We start from the raw sequence: 19809 nt of genomic DNA, 5'->3' as shown, positions 1-19809 counted from the left end.
CTCCTCTATAAAGGGAATGTATTTCTACCAGGCAGGCCACGATGCACGCTCTATGGGCCTGCTTACATGAATTGTCCACAATGTAGATATTGCACATTCTGGCAGGTGGTTAGGATGTATGGACCATCTACGTATAATAATTCTCTATTGAATCAATACCTTTGTTAGTTAGTCTCATATTTAAGCCCAGCTTCCTTCCGCACTGCTCCATATATTCCAGTCATATCTACTGAAGGTCCGGCATGCTCCCTCAACTGGGCCAGATGCGCATCAACAGTCTCTATGTTGTGCAGAGTAGCACCAACATCCTTGGCCAAGCTCAGGGCATGTTTGGCATCCTTTCGTGCTAGATCAACAGAAAACGACGGCTCCTTCTTATGGTAGTCGCCGCTAAGCATTTGAGCGCTACACGCAGCGTACGCACCCCCGAATAGAGAGTCGACGAACTGATGGAGGACGTCAGTGCCGAGACCTGTCTTCTCCGCCACAACGTGCGCCTCGGCGAGCTGCTCAACCATGTTGAGGATAAAAGTGTTGCCCAAGACCTTGAGCTTTAGAGCCTTGCTGTAAGGTTCATCCGACATGTCGATCTCGGCCACCGCAGTAACGCCCTTGAACCACACCTTGGCTTTTGTGACACTGGCAGCGGGTCCGGCGAGCACCCCGATGAGGAGGCCCGCGTCCGCCATGACGGGAGTTCCAAAGATGGGAGCGGCGACAAACTCGCCGCCCTTAGCCACAACGTCCCTTGCGAGGGCCTCAGTGGTCTCGGGATGGATGGTTGAGCTCTCGATGAAGAGCTTGCCCTTGACATCATCTTCGAGGATCGTCTTGTACGTCTCCTGGACGGCCTCATCGTTGGCGACGCACGAGAAGATAACGTCTGCTCGAGAGATCCCCTCAGAGAGGGATGTGACAACTTCTGATTTACCCTGGGGGAGACTGTTGCTGTGGTCGATGGCCCGCTGGGCTGAGCGGTTAAAGAGGAGAAGAGGACCATCAAGATTACCCTTCTCGACTATGTTTTTGCTAATTCCCTGATTCTAGTTAGTTCCACTCCATCTATATATCATGGCTATAAAAACTCACCCTCCCCATGTTGCCAAGGCCAATCCATAGAAGCGTAGGAGCCATGATGACGGTGTAGGCTATGCAACCGAGTTGAGACGAATGGTTCTAGAAGCTAGTCAACTACCTAGATGTATTTAGAGCTATTCTCCCACTCTTGAGGAAGCTCTGTCTTTCTTTTATACTGCATTTTAGCCGCCCAATCCGGCATAGGCGAGATCCAGCGCTTGCACAAATTAGAAGGTAGCTCAACAAAATACCTCCAATCGCCAAGCTCTGAGTGGAGGAGTATCAGGCTCGCGACCAATTGACTATTTGTCCGTTGGCTCCTTCGAGATGGATAGAGATGGATAGAGATGGATAGAGCGGGATATTCTCGGTGTCTTTCCTACTGCTGTTGGTTTTGGGGTTGAAAAGTCATGTAGTTTGTTCCTTCGCGCGAATTTTCTCGGCCGGGGAACCTTTGCATCTCCGTCAAACTGGGGATATTGAAAAAACCGGGGTGAGAATATTGCAGGTTACTTTGGCTTGACTTCACACGTCATTGTCGACTTAGAAATGACATTGCTAACATGTGATATCTGTACAATTACGTGTTGTTTGCACAAGGGCCTTTTCCCTTTAACAACATAGACATTCCTTTGGCTCTCGAATGGAGTCAAAGTGCCTAGATTTCCATGGTCATACCGAGCCAAGCCACTTATTACCCAGTTTACATAGTCTAGATGCATCGAATGACTCCATTCTCAAACTCCCGACTTCTTAGTCTAATTGCAGAATCACAAACCACACCAGCTACTGATGAAGAGCGCAGCAAGGACAGTGCAAATCCACTTACCCAAGTAGATTGGTGCTCACTCGAGGGCTCGAGGTGCTGCGGAGAGACACCCCAGAGCGATGGATTCCTACCTGTCGCCATCACCCATGCCATGGAACTCGGCATGACGCAACTGCCGAGCTGGGGTAGCCCCCATCCCCGGTCGTCTGAATTGACTCAATTGCCTGCCGAGTCCTGGCATATGTACTTGAGCACTCTAACGCAATGCCCACTGTCCAAATATACAATTCGCCTCGGTTGAAAAAGCCACGACAGTCTAGAAGGTATAAAGCCCACGTTCAACCCCTGTCAAATTGCTAATAACCCCCTTATTATGGTTTAGTCTTGCCAGAGTACCGACGCTCTGCAGCATCACCAAGGCGACATCGGCGCAGGGCCGAGAGCTTATCGGCTTATCGGCCACATCTCTCCACCAAAAAAGTTGCTTCACCCCCACCAACCCACGTTCATCTTTGTAAGTCGCGCTGCTTGCTTTTTGACTCACGAACCCCAGGGTTGCATCCTGCCATCTGCCTCGGCCCCTTGAGAAAAAGAATATTGGCCTGGCCGTCCCTCCAGCTATGCTCTGCAGCTAGCATTGATCTTACTCCCCCTCAAGGCCGCTCCTAATCGCTCTGATCGCAGGTCATCCGGGGGAGCTGCTGTATATCAACCCTCGTCCACTTATTATTCCGGGCTCGCCCGGGAATTGTCATTGCTCATCGTCGCCGGCATCATGAGCTGGCCTCGCGTATGGGAGAAGGCCTCTCGCTGCGGTAATTGCCGCCCAGTTACCGAACCACGCATCGCGGGTGCTTCACACATCGCGAGCATCCTTCGGCCCCGGTGCCGCGGCTTTGCTTCACAAGCCAATAGCCCTAAATCATGTCTCGGCTCCGGCGCCGCTCGATACATGTCGGCGGCATCCGTAGCCCGTGCCAAGAAGAAGGTTCTTGACCGAGTATGTCAACCACCTGGTGACTACTTGACTGCTACTGACTCGTTCATCAGGACTTCATAGTCTCTGTTCTGGAGGTGTCACCAACAAAGCGAGACGCCAAAGGATATCTCCAGAAGTATGCCGACAAAAGCCCCAAGTCTCTTACCGAAGCGCCCAAGTTCTTCCAGGGCGATGAGCAGCAACATACATCACCTGCTCCGTCAAAACCCTTGCATGTGGCCATCATGAAGCTTCGTGCTCCACAAGAGCTCGACACAGAGACTCTTCGTGGGGTCGCAAATACCTTGTCCCAACTACGCAAACTTGGCCTCTTGAGTGTCGTGGTTATCGACTGTGGCACCGATGAGAACCGCCTCACCTTCCAAGATCAAGCATTCCGCCTCTGCGAAGCCATTGATGGGTTCGGGGACATCGGAGCACGTCTAGTTATGAACGCCATTGTGCGTTCAGAGGACAATTCGCCTGCCGACCTTCGGGTAGAGGACCAGGGCTTTATGGACCGCATTCTTCGACACCGCATGATGCCTGTCATCCCATCACTACTCAGCCGTGATGAGACTCAGGCCCCTCAGCCGGTTGATTCGAACAAGGTCGTTCTGGCTCTCACTCGGTACTTTGCGGGTTTGCAGTCTAGTGGCACAGTTGACCCGGCGAGCACGAAGCTGTCCCACCCCAAGACTGTTGCCTTGGTCGAGAGAATTATTATCCTCGATCCGCTCGGAGCCGTTCCAATGACAGGTCGACCGGGCGCTTCACATCGGTTCATCAACCTTGAGCAGGAATATGGATCCATCCTGAAAGAGCTAATGGGCCCAGATGGCTCACCTCTTGCGGAAGAGAGCCCACTCCGTGCCTCAATCACAGCGCATGCTGCGAACTTGACTCTAGCTAGGGATGCCTTGGCTATACTGCCGTCCACTTCGTCGGCTCTTATCACTACGCCTGATGCCGCGGCAAACGTGGTCGCTACTACAAATAGAGCGAGCCCAACGCTCGAGGATGAACCGTCTTTCGAGTTTGGTGGCATGGTCACAACCCGACGCAAGAAGAATCCCCTCCTGCACAATCTGCTCACGGACAAGCCCGTCTTCTCATCGTCGCTCCCGATCACACGTGCCCCGGCAAATTCTGGCCAAGCACCAGTCATTGGGGTATCAACGGGTTCGACACTGCTTAAACGAGGCATGCCCCTGACGATATTCCCAAATCCCCGCGAGAACCCATGGCGCCCACCTGAACCTGGAGGCCCTAGGCTTCGCCTGACTGACAAAGACATCGATCTCCCCAGGCTGGTTCACTTGATCGAAGATTCTTTTGGACGCAAACTGGATGTCGACGACTATTTGAAGCGGGTTAACGAAAACATTGCTGGTATCATCATCGCTGGAGAGTACGAAGGTGGTGCCATCTTGACATGGGAACGCCCAGAGGGTTTGGACGATCAAACTGCACACGAACAAGGTCGCTATGTTCCGTATCTGGACAAGTTTGCCGTTTTACGGAGGAGCCAAGGTAGTGGTGGTGTAGCCGACGTTGTTTTCAACGCAATGGTTCGGGGCTGCTTCCCGGATGGCGTCTGCTGGAGGAGCCGAAAGGACAACCCGGTGAATAAGTGGTACTTTGAGAGATCAACGGGTACAAGCAAGCTGTCTGGTTGCAACTGGACAATGTTCTGGACGACGCCAGGATTGGATCCCCGACACCCAACGCTTCGAGATTATGAGAGTCTGTGTCGTGGTGTGGAGCCTTCATGGGCGGACAACAAACACATATTGGACTGATTGGAGGGGGATACCGGTTTGGGACTAAAAAGACAGAGCAACGAAGAGAGGGAGAGATGGATTTCTGGCTCAGAATGTTGCCTACCTATGCTGAGCAATAGGAAATGGGTCTTGAACAGATATGACGAATCAAGCATAACGAATTAAGAGAAAACACCCATTGCCAATACTTCTTGGGTAACAGCGTGAGTATACCGGCTTATGTGTTGTTTCATGCCCATTTGTGGTTTTCAGTGGCTTGTTGTGTACAACTCGTTCGAGGCCGACATAGTTGAGCATTTTTAGCCTCCTTGGTTCTTGGCAATTGTAGATAGTGAGGGAGGGAGATCTCCTTTTGCTATTCCCCCGTGAAGGGAAAGGCAGGCCGGTCTCGACAAAGGCTTGTCGAGAGTATTAATGGTGCATTTTTCTTGACAACCCTCGATGATCTGCTTTCTCTATCTGAAGCTTTGGTTGTGTTATTGCTGTATTATTATCGCTGGGTTGCTTTGATCCCCGATTGGCTCATAATTGAGGTTCTCATCTACAGCCCGTACTGCAGATGCCTTAGGTACCTAACGTTAAGTAGATGCCTGGATCCTAGGCTCAAGATGACCTAGTGGTGATGCCGTTACGTGCTCATCAAGAGTGACTCGTCATCAAGGTGGCTTATTGTCCATGAGCAAGGGCAATCAAGTGGCTGATTATGCCTTCCCCTTTGGTGACTCTCGGCTCCCCAGGGATGAATTCCACGTGACTCTTCAGGCGTTACTCGTATTGCGGGCAGGTACGAGCGAGTCCCGTACAGCGTACCTTGCTGTAACAGAAGAGCTAGGGCCACCTTGCGGATCTGCAGGTAGGTCGTCGGCCCGTCCTGGCTGGAGCCTTGGGGCCCGGGGGGGCAGCAAGCCCCTGGAAAAGGGAAAAAACTGGCTCCTGCTGCAGCTGCGACAGGGCATTTCGCTTCTGACAGCGCTCCAGGCCCATATCTACCTGCCTGCCTCGACCTGCTCCGTACCAACGCTGACGCAAAAGCCAATTCTCCAGCTTCCACCATCCTCCCTTTCCCCCCCTTCAAACCTCCAGATATTCACCTCCTCGACCTCGAGAGCGCGAGCGTAAACCCCATTTCGACAGACCATTCGTTTTCTCGAAGCGATCCGGAAATACCGCCAAGATGGATTTCAGCAAGAACTTTGGCAACATTGGCAAGAACCTCTCGTAGGTGCTCCCCTGGCGCCCTCGATGACAGCAGAGCTGCGCAATCTCCCCCCGAAGCTTTACCAGCGTCCCAATTCCACCCGACCATGGCTCACCACGTCAATATAGCAGCTTTGGGGCTCAGATCACCCCCTTCGCGTCGCGCACCTTTCAGTATACAAAGGAGCAGCTTGGTCAGGCTGAGGACAAGGTGGGTTGCGCCGTCTGCGCCTTATCGCGCTCCTACTGTGGCTAACCTGACATGTGGCATACAGACCCAGCTCCCTCCCGACTACATTGACCTCGAGAAGCGAGTCGACGCCCTCAAGCAGGCCCACCAGAAGATGCTTGCTGTGACGTGAGTTTATTGCTTCTACGTCCTTGCCCCGGCATGGCTTCCCTTGGGCGCGTTTATCTGACACGACGCTTATAGCTCGCAATATTCCAACGAGGCCTACGATTATCCCCCTAACATCAAGGAGACCTTCCAGGACCTTGGCCGCACCGTCAGCGAAAAGGTTCACCTTCTTTCCTCTGCCACCTCCCCCGCCGAGGCCCAGGCCGCTCTCGTCGCCCCCCCTACTGCCAAGCCGCAGCCCAAGACTTTCAGCCATGCCGTCGCTCGCGCCAGTTTGTCTAGCAGCCAGCTGCTTCACCAGCACCACACCGGTGCCGGTGAGGACCCTCTGGCGACCGCTCTTGAGAAGTATGCGCTTGCATCGGAGCGTGTTGGTGAAGCCCGTCTTGCCCAGGATGCCCAGATTCAGAGCCGATTCCTGGCTGGCTGGAACACCACCCTTAACACCAATCTGACCTTTGCTACTCGCGCTCGCAAGAATGTCGAGAACTCCCGCCTTTCCCTGGATGCCGTCAAGGCTCATGCCAAGGGCACCACCTTCAAGCTTGGTGGTAACGCGCAAGGTGGTGAGCATCATGACGAGCAGGAGCTGAGCCCCGAGGCCCAGGAGGAGATTGAGAAGGCCGAGGATGAGTTCGTAACCCAGACCGAGGAGGCTGTCGGTGTCATGAAGAATGTGAGTTCTGTTCCCGAATGATATCCTTGAAGTGTGGTCTTGCTAATCGAACTAGGTTCTTGACACCCCTGAGCCCCTGCGCAACCTTGCCGAGCTTGTTGCCGCTCAAATTGAGTACCACAAGAAGGCGTACGAGGTGCTGACTGAGCTCGCCCCCGTCATTGAGGGCCTGCAGACTGAGCAAGAAGTGCGTCGTGCCTCTGCCTTTTAAGTAAATGTAGATGCGTTGAAAGGGGCTGACATTCTGTCCAGGCCGCTTACCGGAAGAACCGCGAGGAGTCTTCCTAGGTCAGCTTTGACCAGCTCGTGAGTAGTGACTTGGGATAGTGTTGCTCAGCAGCTGCGTGACGGGATTGCTGGATCGATTTTGCAATGGACTGTGTGTGATCCCGCAAGTGCTGCTTGTATTGTGCCTTTTCCTTATTTATTTTTTGTTTCCCTGTGTCGAGATTACTTGCTATTTCTGGCAGGTATCAGGTATTGTCTTGGCCAAGGTATTGAGATATCAACCAACTCAAGATGAGGGTTTCTTTTTTCATCCTTATACGTGTATCAGTCCTGGGATTTGATAGTTGTCCAGGACCAAGACACGCAGTGATGTGTGATTGCTTGAAGGCTGGATGTGAGGTCTGCTTTGACCAGTTCACGAGTATTTGGGTCCCTTAAAATAGACCAAGTCTAACGACTTTTACTGACTATTATTATGCCGTCCGATGCCAATTGTTGAACGTATCAATACCTCGAAATGCTGGAGCCGCATTGTAGCCGGACGAGACTCGGACCTCCGGTAATCACGTGACCATACACGTGCCGGCCAGATCGGCAATGCTGGGGCTAGAGTCCAATGAGGTCAATTCAATTTCCTCTGACCATTCCATCAACCTCGAATCCACGACGAAGCCATTGCCAATTGACCTCGCCAGCATGCGGCCGACAGCTCGTGTGTTTGCGCGCTACCTGGAGGCTGGTACTCCCACCGGCCTCACGGGTCTCTGGACTCATGCCACGCCCCGATCGACGCTTCTGTACCTGTACGGAACGACCCTCAGCAAGCTCCAGAACATCCCCGAGACGTCCATGTACCGCCAATCCGTCGAGGCCGTGACCAAGCACCGCATGTCCCTCGTCGAGCAGTTGGTCCCCCCGGGCTACGAGGAGTGGGCGCTCCGCGCCAAGGAGCTCGTCAGCAAGAACTCGTCACAGTTCCGCGTCGCCAGCGGCCGAGTCGACGGCAGCGAGGCCCGGACGGTCAAGATCGGAGACAAGGTCTTTGTGGTGGGCCGAAAGCACGAGGAGGGCGACATCCGGCTCGAGGAGTGGAACGGAGAGGTCAATGAGGGCCCCGAGTACGAGGGCATCCGGACGGCGGCCGAGCGAGAGGACCAGGTCGTCTGGGCGGAGCGCAAGCCCCTCGAGAACCACGAGCAGGTTGAGTGGGAGGATGAGCCCCAGCTCACTGCTGACCAGTGCGTTTTACCCGTCGTAGATATCCGGCAATTGGGAGGTATAGAGTTGGGCTAATTAATTCCCGCGGTATAGGATCTCGGAGCTCGAGCACAAGATTGGCGCTGGCCTCATCGAGGAGGTCATCCAGGTTGCCGAGGGCGAGCTCAAGCTGATTGAGACCATGGAGAAGACCAAGGTGTAAGTTCTCATGCTTCCATATCGCCTTTTCGAAGCGGTGCTGATTGCCAATTGCAGCTGGGAGGATCTCGAGGAGAAGCCCGTCGAGGGTCAGTGGACGTACTTTGACCGAACCAACTAAACCGGCCGGGAGGATGATTTTTTTGTAAAAGTAGAGGGGGGGCTGTGTACATATGTTGATGGAGCTGGGTTATTGGTCTGGTCAATAGAAACGAGTTGAGAGCTCTGATTGATCTTGAATGTTGACGCAGCTCGTAACGAACCCCGTTATTCATTGTACTGCCTCCAATGCCATGGCATTTGCTGGATTGGATTTGACGGTCAAAGTAAAGGCACTTTTGCGTTCATACGTCCGCTCTGACCCCTCTGCCATTGGTTATATCTTATCATCCTCAATGTGTCCATGAGATCATACCGTCCACAAGCAACTCAAGAGCCGAGATGGTGGGGCAACATTGAAGAACTTCAGGGCTTCTTCAACTTCACCTCTCACAACACAATTACCCTACAACTACATAAAAAAAATGTCTCTTCTAGATCCGCCATCTTTCTCACAGCAAAGCAGGTCAAACAAACGCAAGAGACCTGCGTCTTCTCCTGACGATGACTTCCCTAGTTCACTTCCGTCTCATCTCCCCCACGACTCCATCAACCCTCACAGCCACACCCCGGGCATAGTCGCCCAGTTTGCCATTGCAGGCCTCTCAGAGACAGACTTGGACCCGGCTCAACAGATCCCCGACTTTCCTCACCGGGGCCTCGATCGCAAGTCCGTAGGCCGTATCGAGATTGAACCTGAGCCTGAGGAGGATCCGGACACGGACGCCGACGAGGATGCTGCACCTGCAAAGAAGAAGACGACCCAGCGGAGGCGTGGCGGTCACTTTGATGTCCTACTCCAGTCCGTCCACCATTTTCTCGACCAGGGAGAGATAGAAAAGGCCTCGCGCGCATATGGCGTGCTCCTTCAGCTCCGACCCTCAGGAGGACCCGTTGATCTCCGCCACCATAGCCTCTGGGCCATCGGCGCCGAGATCCTGATGCGACAAGGCGAGCATACCTCCCCCGACGATGACAAGCCCGAAGATGAAAAAAAGGCATTGCCGAAGAGATGGGGCCGTGCAGCAAACATGAGCAAGGTCAAGGCCTACTTCGACACCCTGATCCAGCAGCATCCATACGACTACAAACATCCGCAGAGCATCTCGGCGCTAGACTTTTGGCTCGCCCTTTTGAGCTGCGAGATCTACAACACGCACACGGAGCATGTGTTAGCCCTGGAGCGCCTGGCACGGGATGCAGACCAGGATTCTCGCCGTGGGTCCTTTGGTCATGACGATAGTTTCGGTAGTGACGATACAGAGACTCAAGAGGCCCGGCTGGCGCAGAGAAAGGAGGAGCTCAGGCTTCAGGCACTTGGTGCTATGAAGGACGTCACCAAGAGAATGGATGAGTTGATGCAGGATATGCCTTACTCGAGGAACCTACACTATCTTCGACTACGAGCCATGGCTTCACTCTACATCGCTGACCTGGTCCTCCCTACAGGACCTACCTCGGCTGCGAGGTTTCAACAGGCACAAAGAGCAAGGCAAATGGAACAGAAAACGGCTAGAGATGAGCTGCAAAAGATTATAACACATGGAGGCGAACTAGACGAGGCTGCAATGGCCGTCCTCAACCCCTCTGAAGATTCTGAAGAGGATACATCTATACCGCTACACTCGAGCCTCCCCATCCGGGGGCTCTAATTATCGCCTCAATGGTCTGGATTCGGGGTACTATGAGTCGTCCCCGAGGTCTTGGCCGCGGGCTTGGTGGCCCAACGTTGGAGAATCAACGCCGTGTTCGAGCTGCCCACAACCACACACCACTCACCTCCTGGACTCCACGCTGCCTGTCTGCCCACAAAGTTGGCTGATGAGGACTCGGTCTTGTGTGCCTTGAGAGGCTCATGAGGATCTTCCTGGCTATACCTAGATGCCCAGGTTTCCAGAGTCTCAGCATTATACTCTCCAATCTCCTCAGTCGCAGTCGACCTAGCCCCATCACTTTGGCCGGCAACCGATGTCTCCTTGTCAACGGCTCCATGTCGAGATTTATTCCCGTCCGCCTTACGGCGCGTCACAGGTCTCATCCAACTGGGATGGGGCAGGGGCTTGCTCTTGTCTCGAGCAGGGTCTTTCAGTGCTTCCATGAAATCCCGGTATGCCATCAGCCGCTCCAGATCCCAGAAGAAGACATTGCCGCCAGCATTGCAGAAGGCCAAGACTGGGTGCTGCCCGGGCACAAAATGCAGCTTGAAGCGCATGAAGAACTGCGGGCCACAGTTGGGGGTATGGAACTGTAGCAGCATAGTATACTGGGACGGGCATTGTGGTGATATAGTAGGCACGAAGGCAGATCGTGTGAGTCGGCTGGCTTCATCGTAATTAGTCGGAACGGTAGTCTGAGCTATAGGGGCTATGCTCTGAGGCGGAGGAGGGTTCTTGGACGAAAAGCCCTCAATCCTCCAGAGCGCAATGACGTTGTCGTGGCAGGCTCTAGACAAAATACAATCGCCATAAAATGCCACACTGTTCCTTGTTAGCTGTGAGACTTATCAATCAGTGTCGACCCTACCAATCGATGATGCCACTATGCACCGCTGATGTCGAGAAGTGAGGATAATGGACGCGAATGGGGGTAGTAATAGGCTCAGTAGGAAGGTCGGGAAGCGTCCACTTCGCTGTGTTAGCTTGTTGACCTATGAGTTGGGCATATCAGTTACCATATTAATGATTTGGTCATGACCAGCGGACAGAATATAGCGACCGGTGTCATGAAATGCCTATTCGAAGAGAAAATAGGTGGTCAACATTGCATCAAGATGTCGGGGATTGGCAAATACCAACCAGACTCAAGAGATCCCAAGAATGACCTTCACCAGCAAGAATGACGAGACATGGGCGTTTGCTGTGGACTGGATCGAGACTCCAGACACGGACACTTGTATCACCCGATGCTGAAGCGATGATAGATGGGTCGACGGGCGAGGTCACCAAGTCGTTGACGTCCTGTATGTTATAAGTTTATGCACGAGTTTATGCCTGAGCCAGAGGGGCGATATGGACATACACCTCCGTGGCCAGTGAAGCACTAATGTCGGCAAAGTTAGTAACCATCGTGTCACACATTGAATAGCATAAAATACCCTGTAAAGCTTTCCGCTCAGAATGTCGTAGATCTTTACTTTCGCATCAACTCCGCCGATGCAAAGATAGGGAGCCCCTGTGACGGGATCTTTGGTCCATGTGCAGCAGCACGCAGATGCCTCAATCTGAGTGGCTATTAGCTACGAGGGCCCTTGAAGAGTGAGCATAGACAGTCAAGTCAGAACTCACATCGTCGTCTCTTATCACCGACAACACCTCGCAAGGGGTGGTGTCGTTGGGAGTTTGGTTGAGTCTGCAGATGACGACCTAGAGGAAAATCAGGAGCTGATCTTGCAAGTAATAGCCCTTGCATAACTGACATGCTTTTTGCTGACTGCCGCAAACACGGGGCTCGCATCCAGGGGTTGGTAGGGACAAAACTTGACATCAAAGAACTCTGATTGCAGGAAAATAGTCCCTGAGTTAGCAGCATGCGAGGCTGGACTGGCTTGCACCAGTGTTGGGGAAAAGGGGGAAACACACCTGCGACATTGTCATTCTCAAGATACTCAGTGTCGTTCTAAAAACACCTAGATTAGCTTATGAGATCCCAAATGACAGAGTATGCAACACTCACCTCGAAGCCGAATGATGAGCGTAGCTTGGGGAGCTCAAAGGCGTTGTCGTCGGCGATGGCCATGTTGCCCAGCTAGATGAGCGGCTACAGCCGTTACCGACTGGGTTCCTGGACAGAGATGGGGTTCCGCAAATATGTCATGTACTGGGGTAGACGGCCCTGCGCTGCGTGCTGCGTGGTTGATTGCTGGTGTGGTGGAGGTTGCTGCTGTCTGAGATGGACGATTGAGATGAGAGGCTCAAGAGGTAAAGTTGAGGGCTGGACGCCCCAGGGAGAAACTGGAGCGGCGTTGCCCGAAACGAAACACGAAGGAAGATCTTCTCCGTCGAGATCCGATTCGTGAATGTCTGGGCCTGGCCAAGAAAAGAGTAAAGAATGAACGACGGTCCCCCTAGATCAAATCAAATCGAATCCTTGTGACAAACACCGAGACGCGATGCGATGCGCGTGTGGTCAAGAATGAAGCCTGCCTGGGTCAGAGAAACAACGGCAAGTGGGGTCAAGGCAGAACCGCCTTTGCCTGTACTCGGGTTAGCGGGCGACGTTAGGTACCCCGTACCTGCTTGAGGGAATTGCCCGGCACTGTGAACTAAGGCAGTTTGCACGGGCTTGAGGCCTTGACCAGCCAGGAGAGACAGCTTTAGCGGGTGGGTGCCACCCAAAAAGCAACGGCCAATCGCCCCTGCCGTTGAAATGCTGCAGCAAAGGACCGTGATTGGCCTCAATGAAGACAGAGAGACAAACCTGCCTGCCATTGTACGTAAATATAACCTCGCAGCCTTGGGCGATGTCAAATTAGACCTGGGTTAATTATCACCTCTGGATTCTAGCCTCTCCCCCCCTCCCTCGTCTCGATCTCATCGCCATCATACCGTAGGCCCAACGAGCTTATCACACCTAAGCGAGTGCGGTAAACAATCATTCCGCGCCATCAAGGCCCCGCCTGCTCGACTGCCCGTATTGATACAGACCAGGCCCAGACGCAATGGCTCGAGCCAGCACTGAGCAGAGCCTGTCCAAGGCTTTTCGTAGACCTACCAACCAGGCTGTGGGCTACAATACTCGGGATCCTGAAAGGTTTCACAGGGTTTTGCACGGAAGCTCAGGACATCTGCAGAAGCAGTACCCATGAACCTCGAGAACGCGGAGCAAGGGGACTAGGGTTGCCGGCATGCATCAATGTCACCTACATTATCACAGCATCGTACGGGCGCGTGCTCGATCTGATCTGGTCCGATCCGGATCTGGTATGATATCTGAGCAGTTAAGCACACCAATTCTGGACGTGCCAGCACCGGATCTCAGTCAACAATGGAGTCCTGCGCCATCTTGTCTCGTCTCATTCTTTGACCTCATGAGTAACAGAGACGGGAGACTGAGAATACTGGATGTCTGAACCAATCCGGTGCCACAGCGCCGACGCGAGTCCTCGTTCTGTCGAACCCGAGCACTTCTAGCCTTGTCTTGTACGGCGAGACCAGGGCCAGCTCGGCGCGTCCGCTTGTCGAGGTCAACCGGAATGACCGCATTGCTCAAATCGAGGAACACGGATATCCCGTTTGGACGAATCTGAGCAGTCATGTTTGAATCCCCGAGGCGTTTCGGGGTGGACATTGTCCAAGTCTTCATCGTGCTAAGGACGTTGCCGATACCCTAGCCGTCGATCATGCCAGGGCAGGACGAACAGGTCCGGCTCTAGTCGCGGGAAGCAGCCGATGGTGTTGGAGAGTGGGAATCCGCAGGCGTGCTCGCAATGTCTTCCTGACTGGTCGAGGGTCACTCCAGGGTCACTGTTGCATCCGCTCCCGTAGATCCCGTACTGGCAACTTCAGGGTCACAACACATATGTTCGTCTGTCCTCTGTATTCCATGGACAAGGAACGAGACAATTATGCCTCCATCCGCTGGCCCATGTGGCTTGGAAATGGACGAAACTAGCCACCAACTACCCACGAGGATCCGCAGTGCTACGGGTGAGGCGCCGTCGGCCGAGGCCATCCCGCGTTCTCATCACGGTTCGGGTTTCGGTCCCGCAGAGAAGAAGGCGTTAGGACTGGGTGATGAGGTTGCATTGAGGCGTTGATGAGTTACGGAGGAGGCAATGTCCGCCGCAGCAAGGGCGTAGAGCAAGCAGCTAACAGCCTCGGAGAAAGACGGACAAATTGGGCAAGTTGGCCGTGGAGCAGGCATGTGTAGGCACGGAGGTTGACGAGCATCCTGGCTGCTGCTACTCTTGTTGCTCCTGTTGAGACAGACAAAAAGGTTTGTGTCTTGTACCGCTCTGCCATGCCTCCATCCGGCTGAACATGCTCCATCCCTGGAGGTGCTTGCTTGCCCCAACAATACAACTGGATGCAGACAACAGTCTTTAGACTGCATGGATGGACTGGTTAGATGCGGTGTAAGATGCAGATGCGACTGGGCAGGCTGGATCTGTCGTAAAAGATACGGCGGGAGAGCCTTCACCGAAAGATGGGCCCGCTTCGTCTGGTTTGCCCTTAGCTTGGGTCTCGCCTTTTCTTTGTCCATCTCGATGCAGAGTGGTAAAAGACGCAAGCCTCATGCTGGGATGGGAAGGTCAAAGTGCAGCAGCGTACATGATCCGAGGCATTGTTGCGTATTGCATATCATCAATCACAAGGCAATTGCATGGCAGGCTCTCGATTCTGATGTAGATTTGGGGTTGCTGCGATCTCGACAATCTCAGTTGTCGTCTACCGTAACATCGGCGGTTTTAGGCCGCCCCTCCATCAAGCCATGATCGGCCTTGCCAATTCCGTCCTGTCTCGTCATTGTGCTCAACGTCATTGCTCATCCCCATCCCCCATCCATCCATCAATCCACCCATCCATCCCCCGCTTGTCAAGGCCAAAGCCAAAAAAGACGTCCAATTACTAGCGAGAAGTGGAAGCGAAAATGGGATTTGCCTGCTTGTCGATCCTCGCTTGCACGGGCTCTGCCTGGATCATGAGAGCCGTCGCAGAGCTGCTGCCAATGGTGAAGCAATGAAGGCGTGCTCTGGTGCTCTTGATCCTTTTTGCTAATAACAGGCTGTTGACCTTGCTCCTTGCTCCTGGCAGCTGGCGTTTTATCTTGTCTCCGACTCCCCCCATCCGAATCCATTGATTGATTGCTTCTTTGCTTTTCCCAAACGACGACGCAACGCATCCTGATGGGACCTTGAACATCCCCGCCCTCCACTTACAAGCTATCCTTGACACCCTCGTTTCTGTCAAGCCACGAAGAAAGCAATTCCCCCTGCCCTGCAGCCTCTCGCCGTTCCCTAGAGGCTCCAACAGCCCTTCGCCGAGCCCGGGCTACGACTAAGCGTGACGAGGGTCGAGGGGGCATCCGAGAAACGTCGGGGTTTCCTCATCATCGCTGCAAGCAACATCCTTTGCCTTTGTGGGTTGTACCTTGCACGTAACGCGCGCGAGCGCTTGCATACATAGTACATGGCTGGAGGTGGAACCTGCTGGCATCCATCTATATGCTGCTGCCGCTGCTTCGTATACTGCGCTGCTGCTTGACATGACGATAGCCCTGTCGTTGAAGGCGTTTTCAGACGTTTTCTCGACACGGTCGTCTCTGGCGGGTAGCAAACAGAGGGATACGGCAGCAAACCAGCATTAAGAAACAAAACAAACAAAACAAGAGAGCAGACTCGAGACGCCGAGGTCAAAGGCGTGCGACCTTGTCAACCGACCCTTCACCCTGTCCAGCTGCACATTTCCGCGACCGCAATTTCCATCTGACTTCTCACTTGGCCGACCAGGCCCTGGTCGAGCCACGAACAAAGATCTCATTTTTCAGATTTTACTCCCTGTTGACAGACCTCATTTGGCTGCTCTCCTACTTGCTGCTGTCGTCTCTCGTCCCCCGGATGCTCGTCGCTCCGGCTCTGGTGTCTTCCTAGTTACCTGCCGACATATTTGGATTCCCACAGACCCTGGTCGTCATCAATTTCGCTGCTGGAGGTGTCCCCGCCATCAATCATCCTTCGCCTCCATCTCTTCCTGTCTTGCTCAATTATTATTGTTCGCTGCGCTGCGCTGCCCGCACACGCGCAGACACATAAACCCACTCTCATCTCCCCATTCCCCTGCCCTTCCCTTCGCAGACGCCGCGAGAAAACAACACTTCTCGGACAAGCCACCACCGCCCTTTTTCCCTCCCCTTCCATCCAATTCCCGTCCCGTACTGTACCAAGACTTTTTCCATCCCAAGACTGCTAGACTCGACGACTCGACATCCCCTGAGCTGTCACATCGTGGTAGCTTCGTCCACCTCCAACCTCCCGTACCCGCAGCCCGCACCGCCACGGATCACTAATCACCCTGACCGTCCGCCGACGCCGCCCACCCTTGCTTGACCCTCTGGCTTCTGGTCCCTTTTCCCGCGTCTTCCGGGGTCTCGGCCGTCATTGCCTGCCCCTGCCACTCAAATCCTCCCCCTGTCAGGCCCGTCACGTCCCTTGTGCCCAGAAGCCTCCGGGCTGGTCCTACTGCCGACTGGATCCACTCTTGGCAGTTGACGCCAAAAGAAACAGCCTTGGGTTAGCGGGTTATACATATCCATGGTTGGAGCTTCAACCCACTTACACCACATTTTCAAATCCTCTCTCGACTCTGGTTTTATTCGTTGCTGGTCGAGCCCCCCGCGTTGCGTTGCGCTGCAGCTTGCTTTCGCCCTTGATACCTTTTGAGAGAACGTCTCTGGAGGTCGAGCGGTATAAGCCAGCACCTGACACTCCTCCCTTTGATCTGCGTCGGTGAGGTACTACAAGGGCAGACCACTTAAACTGTTTCCGCACAGCTCGCAGCTGCTGCGCCATCACCCCTCATGGAGCAGACTTTCATGACAATACACAGTGAGTCGCGTCGGCCACTCCCAGGCCCCCCATGATGCAGCTTCTCTAACACACATCCCCTAAGACTTGGGTCCGGATGCAAATATCCTCTATGCGTCCGAGTCCGTCATCGACATCCTTGGCTACACTCCGCATGAGGTGCTCGGCAGGTCCAGCTTCGACTTCTTCCACCCCGACGAGGTACCTTTTGCCCGATCCGTGCATACTCGTGGCGTCTTGCTGGACAAGGCTGCCGTCCTGCACTATGCACGTATCCTCTCTCGCGATGGCCGTTGGGTAAGCTGCGAATGCTGTTTCACCATCGTCCACGATGTCCTCGTCGCATGTACCAGTATCTACCGCCGGGGTGAAAAGAGCGAGAGTATGTTTCTCGATGGATCAAGCTGCCATGCTCGGTCAATACTGTCATGTGGCAGACACTAACCCGAGATACAGGGCGTGCTATCGAAGCACCGCAGATTCGACGCATCTTTTCTTGTTCCCCCCGAGACCCGCGTTACCATATGTTGGAGCACCTGTCGCCTAAATTCAAGATGTCGCCGATGGAGCGCGAGCCTCGAGCGGCCCTTATCTTGAATCGATTCACCCGGACTCTGACTGTCATGTTCGCTACCGAAGCCATTGCCTCTATCCTTGGTGTGTCTGCCGACCAAGTTCAGCACAAGAGCTTCTATGAATGCATCCGAGAAAGCTCGCTGGACGATGCTTTCAAATGTCTTGAAAGTGCCAAAGCCAACGACTCGATTGCATACCTGCGCTTCTGGTCAAGAGACCCTCGAAGGCCGGAAGACTTTGAGAACGAAGCTAGCGACGACGACTTGGACGACGGAGAGGACGTTGAGGAGGAAGAGGAGCAATTTGAGGAGGACTCTATCCCACCACCTCGAAACCAAAGCACATCAGGACACGGGTCTTTAACACCAAAGAAACCGAACCATCTGCCTGAAAGTCGACGGTCCAGCGATTCTGAAGGAGGTGGCGTGAAGTTGGATAGAGCTATGGACCTTGACTCCAACCAGCAGCTAAGCCCTCAGATCAAGGTCGAGGCAGACGTCGAGATGCAAGACAGTGGCTCCTTGAATGACGAGTCATCATTCGAATCACGAACTGCGAGCTCAGCAGCTATAGCCTCCATCTCCCAGACTGACAGCTACCGAACACCTCCCACACCGCAATCCCCGAGACCAATGGAACGCTCTTCTCCTAGCCCTCGAAGAGCGCGCAGCCAGCCAAGACAGCGGCTTGCCCCGTCTGTCGAGTTGGAGGCGGTTGTTTCGTGCACTTCTGATGGGCTTGTCGTCATCCTGCGTCGAGCAAGACCTCAGATCCCGAATCTACACCCTCCCTTAGTCCCCTCGCATTTCGACAACGGCCTCTTTGCCGCTCCGTGGGGCCAGCAACCCATCCAACCTCAGTGTCCACCAGAAGTGTTGTACAACTTTCGACCTCCACTGCTGCCGCAGCACATGCCACTCCGCGAGAACGTCAAAGCTGCGGGAGGTCCCCCGATCGACCAATTAATGCGGTCTATTCGAGATGTCGCTGTGTTCGCCTGGGCTCTCGTGGGAATAAATGGGAATCTGGCCTCATACAGTCACGGCCAACCAATGGGAGAGTCTCAGCCACCAGATGGTCTTCCCGTTTGGGATCCTGCTGCAGCGCAAACATCCTATCAAGGCCCCGAGAATCAAGCCGCTCAACGTTGGGCGAGAGAGCGCCAACAACAAGGGGCGCAATTCATGCGACGTGATTCATTATCTACAGGCTATCATGCGGATGGGCCTGGAAGTCGCAACACATCTGGCATGGGATATGAGAACTATTCCCTGAATGGCTATGGAAACCGTGGAAACCAATGGTACTCGCAACCATTAGCCTTTCAGCAAAGCCAGGAAGCGCTGGCACAGGATTACTGCTACAGAGAGCAGATGGATCCGAGAGCGACGGCTCCTTCGGATTACATGGGTACAACACTTCCGCCACTGAACGGGTGGAGTGACGTGCACCAAAGACTGGGGAGCTCTCAGATACCCTCGACACTGGCCGAGGACCCCCAGCACCATCGCTACAGGTGGTATTAATGCACGATTTTGGAAAGCGAGAGGTCAAAGGACAAGGAAGGTAATGTAATGAAGTATGACGAGCATAGAAGTTGGCGTCTTGATGCTGCTCCTCATCGTCCCCGGCAGAATTGGAAATCCTGGATTCAAGGGAGCTGCCCGGGACGGGTGCAGTGTTTGTTACAAGTGATGAACTCTTAGAATTTGTCCTAGATACCCATAATATTCGAGCGATAGCGGAAATGATAATTGTGTGTTTTAAGTCTTTCGTTCCTGGGAATGATCGTGATGTGAGACGGAGTGGGTTTGCTGTCGATGTCTATCCTCCACCAATACAGCCCTACGCAGTCAATGAAATATATACCTAGCTAGCATTGGCCTCCATGCTGTAAGGCGCGGGTTCTTTGGTTTTGATAAGGCACTGGACTGGAGTACAAAGTCCTTAGCATTGGATTTCAAGGGATGATGGGAATGTACGTACCCTGTCCCATTTGGGTTGGCGGACGCATGTGATTGGTTGTGGCCAATTGGAAGCTTGGGCCACTCTTCGTCAAGGGGTTGTTTCTGTAGAGGCAACCGTGGAAGTTTCGCAGAGGGCGATACGTCAGCTTCACGCTCAGCAAC

General features: G+C 53.8%; 7 protein-coding genes across 7 annotated transcripts; 5 read left to right on the top strand and 2 right to left on the bottom strand.

Moving 5' to 3' along the window:
* Positions 1-164: 164 nt before the first annotated feature.
* LRP88_11981 (NAD binding domain of 6-phosphogluconate dehydrogenase-domain-containing protein) lies at positions 165-1134 on the bottom strand (the record flags this gene model as incomplete). Its single annotated transcript, XM_083248389.1, has 2 exons — positions 165-1037; positions 1090-1134. The coding sequence occupies 2 exons, from the start codon at positions 1132-1134 to the stop codon at positions 165-167; spliced, it is 918 nt and encodes a 305-aa protein (XP_083095819.1).
* A 1487-nt stretch (positions 1135-2621) lies between these two features.
* LRP88_11980 (acetyl-CoA:L-glutamate N-acetyltransferase) lies at positions 2622-4627 on the top strand (the record flags this gene model as incomplete). Its single annotated transcript, XM_083248388.1, has 2 exons — positions 2622-2846; positions 2897-4627. The coding sequence occupies 2 exons, from the start codon at positions 2622-2624 to the stop codon at positions 4625-4627; spliced, it is 1956 nt and encodes a 651-aa protein (XP_083095818.1).
* A 1156-nt stretch (positions 4628-5783) lies between these two features.
* LRP88_11979 (BAR domain-containing family protein) lies at positions 5784-7051 on the top strand (the record flags this gene model as incomplete). The annotated part of the gene is made up of 5 exons (XM_083248387.1): positions 5784-5827; positions 5936-6017; positions 6082-6164; positions 6240-6840; positions 6896-7051. The coding sequence occupies 5 exons, from the start codon at positions 5784-5786 to the stop codon at positions 7049-7051; spliced, it is 966 nt and encodes a 321-aa protein (XP_083095817.1).
* Positions 7052-7764: 713 nt separating this feature from the next.
* Positions 7765-8605, top strand: LRP88_11978 (ETC complex I subunit conserved region-domain-containing protein; the record flags this gene model as incomplete). The annotated part of the gene is made up of 3 exons (XM_083248386.1): positions 7765-8306; positions 8380-8484; positions 8542-8605. 3 exons carry the CDS (start codon positions 7765-7767, stop codon positions 8603-8605), a joined length of 711 nt encoding a protein of 236 aa, XP_083095816.1.
* A 403-nt stretch (positions 8606-9008) lies between these two features.
* Positions 9009-10235, top strand: LRP88_11977 (uncharacterized protein; the record flags this gene model as incomplete). The annotated part of the gene is made up of 1 exon (XM_083248385.1): positions 9009-10235. The coding sequence occupies one exon, from the start codon at positions 9009-9011 to the stop codon at positions 10233-10235; it is 1227 nt and encodes a 408-aa protein (XP_083095815.1).
* Positions 10236-10243: 8 nt separating this feature from the next.
* Positions 10244-12318, bottom strand: LRP88_11976 (WD40-repeat-containing domain protein; the record flags this gene model as incomplete). Its single annotated transcript, XM_083248384.1, has 8 exons — positions 10244-11060; positions 11130-11230; positions 11602-11622; positions 11678-11803; positions 11868-11945; positions 11999-12096; positions 12162-12198; positions 12256-12318. The coding sequence occupies 8 exons, from the start codon at positions 12316-12318 to the stop codon at positions 10244-10246; spliced, it is 1341 nt and encodes a 446-aa protein (XP_083095814.1).
* Positions 12319-17097: 4779 nt separating this feature from the next.
* Positions 17098-19206, top strand: LRP88_11975 (PAS domain-containing protein; the record flags this gene model as incomplete). The annotated part of the gene is made up of 3 exons (XM_083248383.1): positions 17098-17125; positions 17190-17486; positions 17561-19206. 3 exons carry the CDS (start codon positions 17098-17100, stop codon positions 19204-19206), a joined length of 1971 nt encoding a protein of 656 aa, XP_083095813.1.
* Positions 19207-19809: the final 603 nt, after the last annotated feature.

Source organism: Fusarium phalaenopsidis, assembly GCF_050370095.1.
Source record: "Fusarium phalaenopsidis strain FUZ10S chromosome Unknown contig_32316, whole genome shotgun sequence".
Taxonomy (NCBI): Eukaryota; Fungi; Ascomycota; class Sordariomycetes; order Hypocreales; family Nectriaceae; genus Fusarium; species Fusarium phalaenopsidis.
Note: the sequence above shows the minus strand (reverse complement) of the source record. Positions and strands in the feature narration are given on the sequence as shown.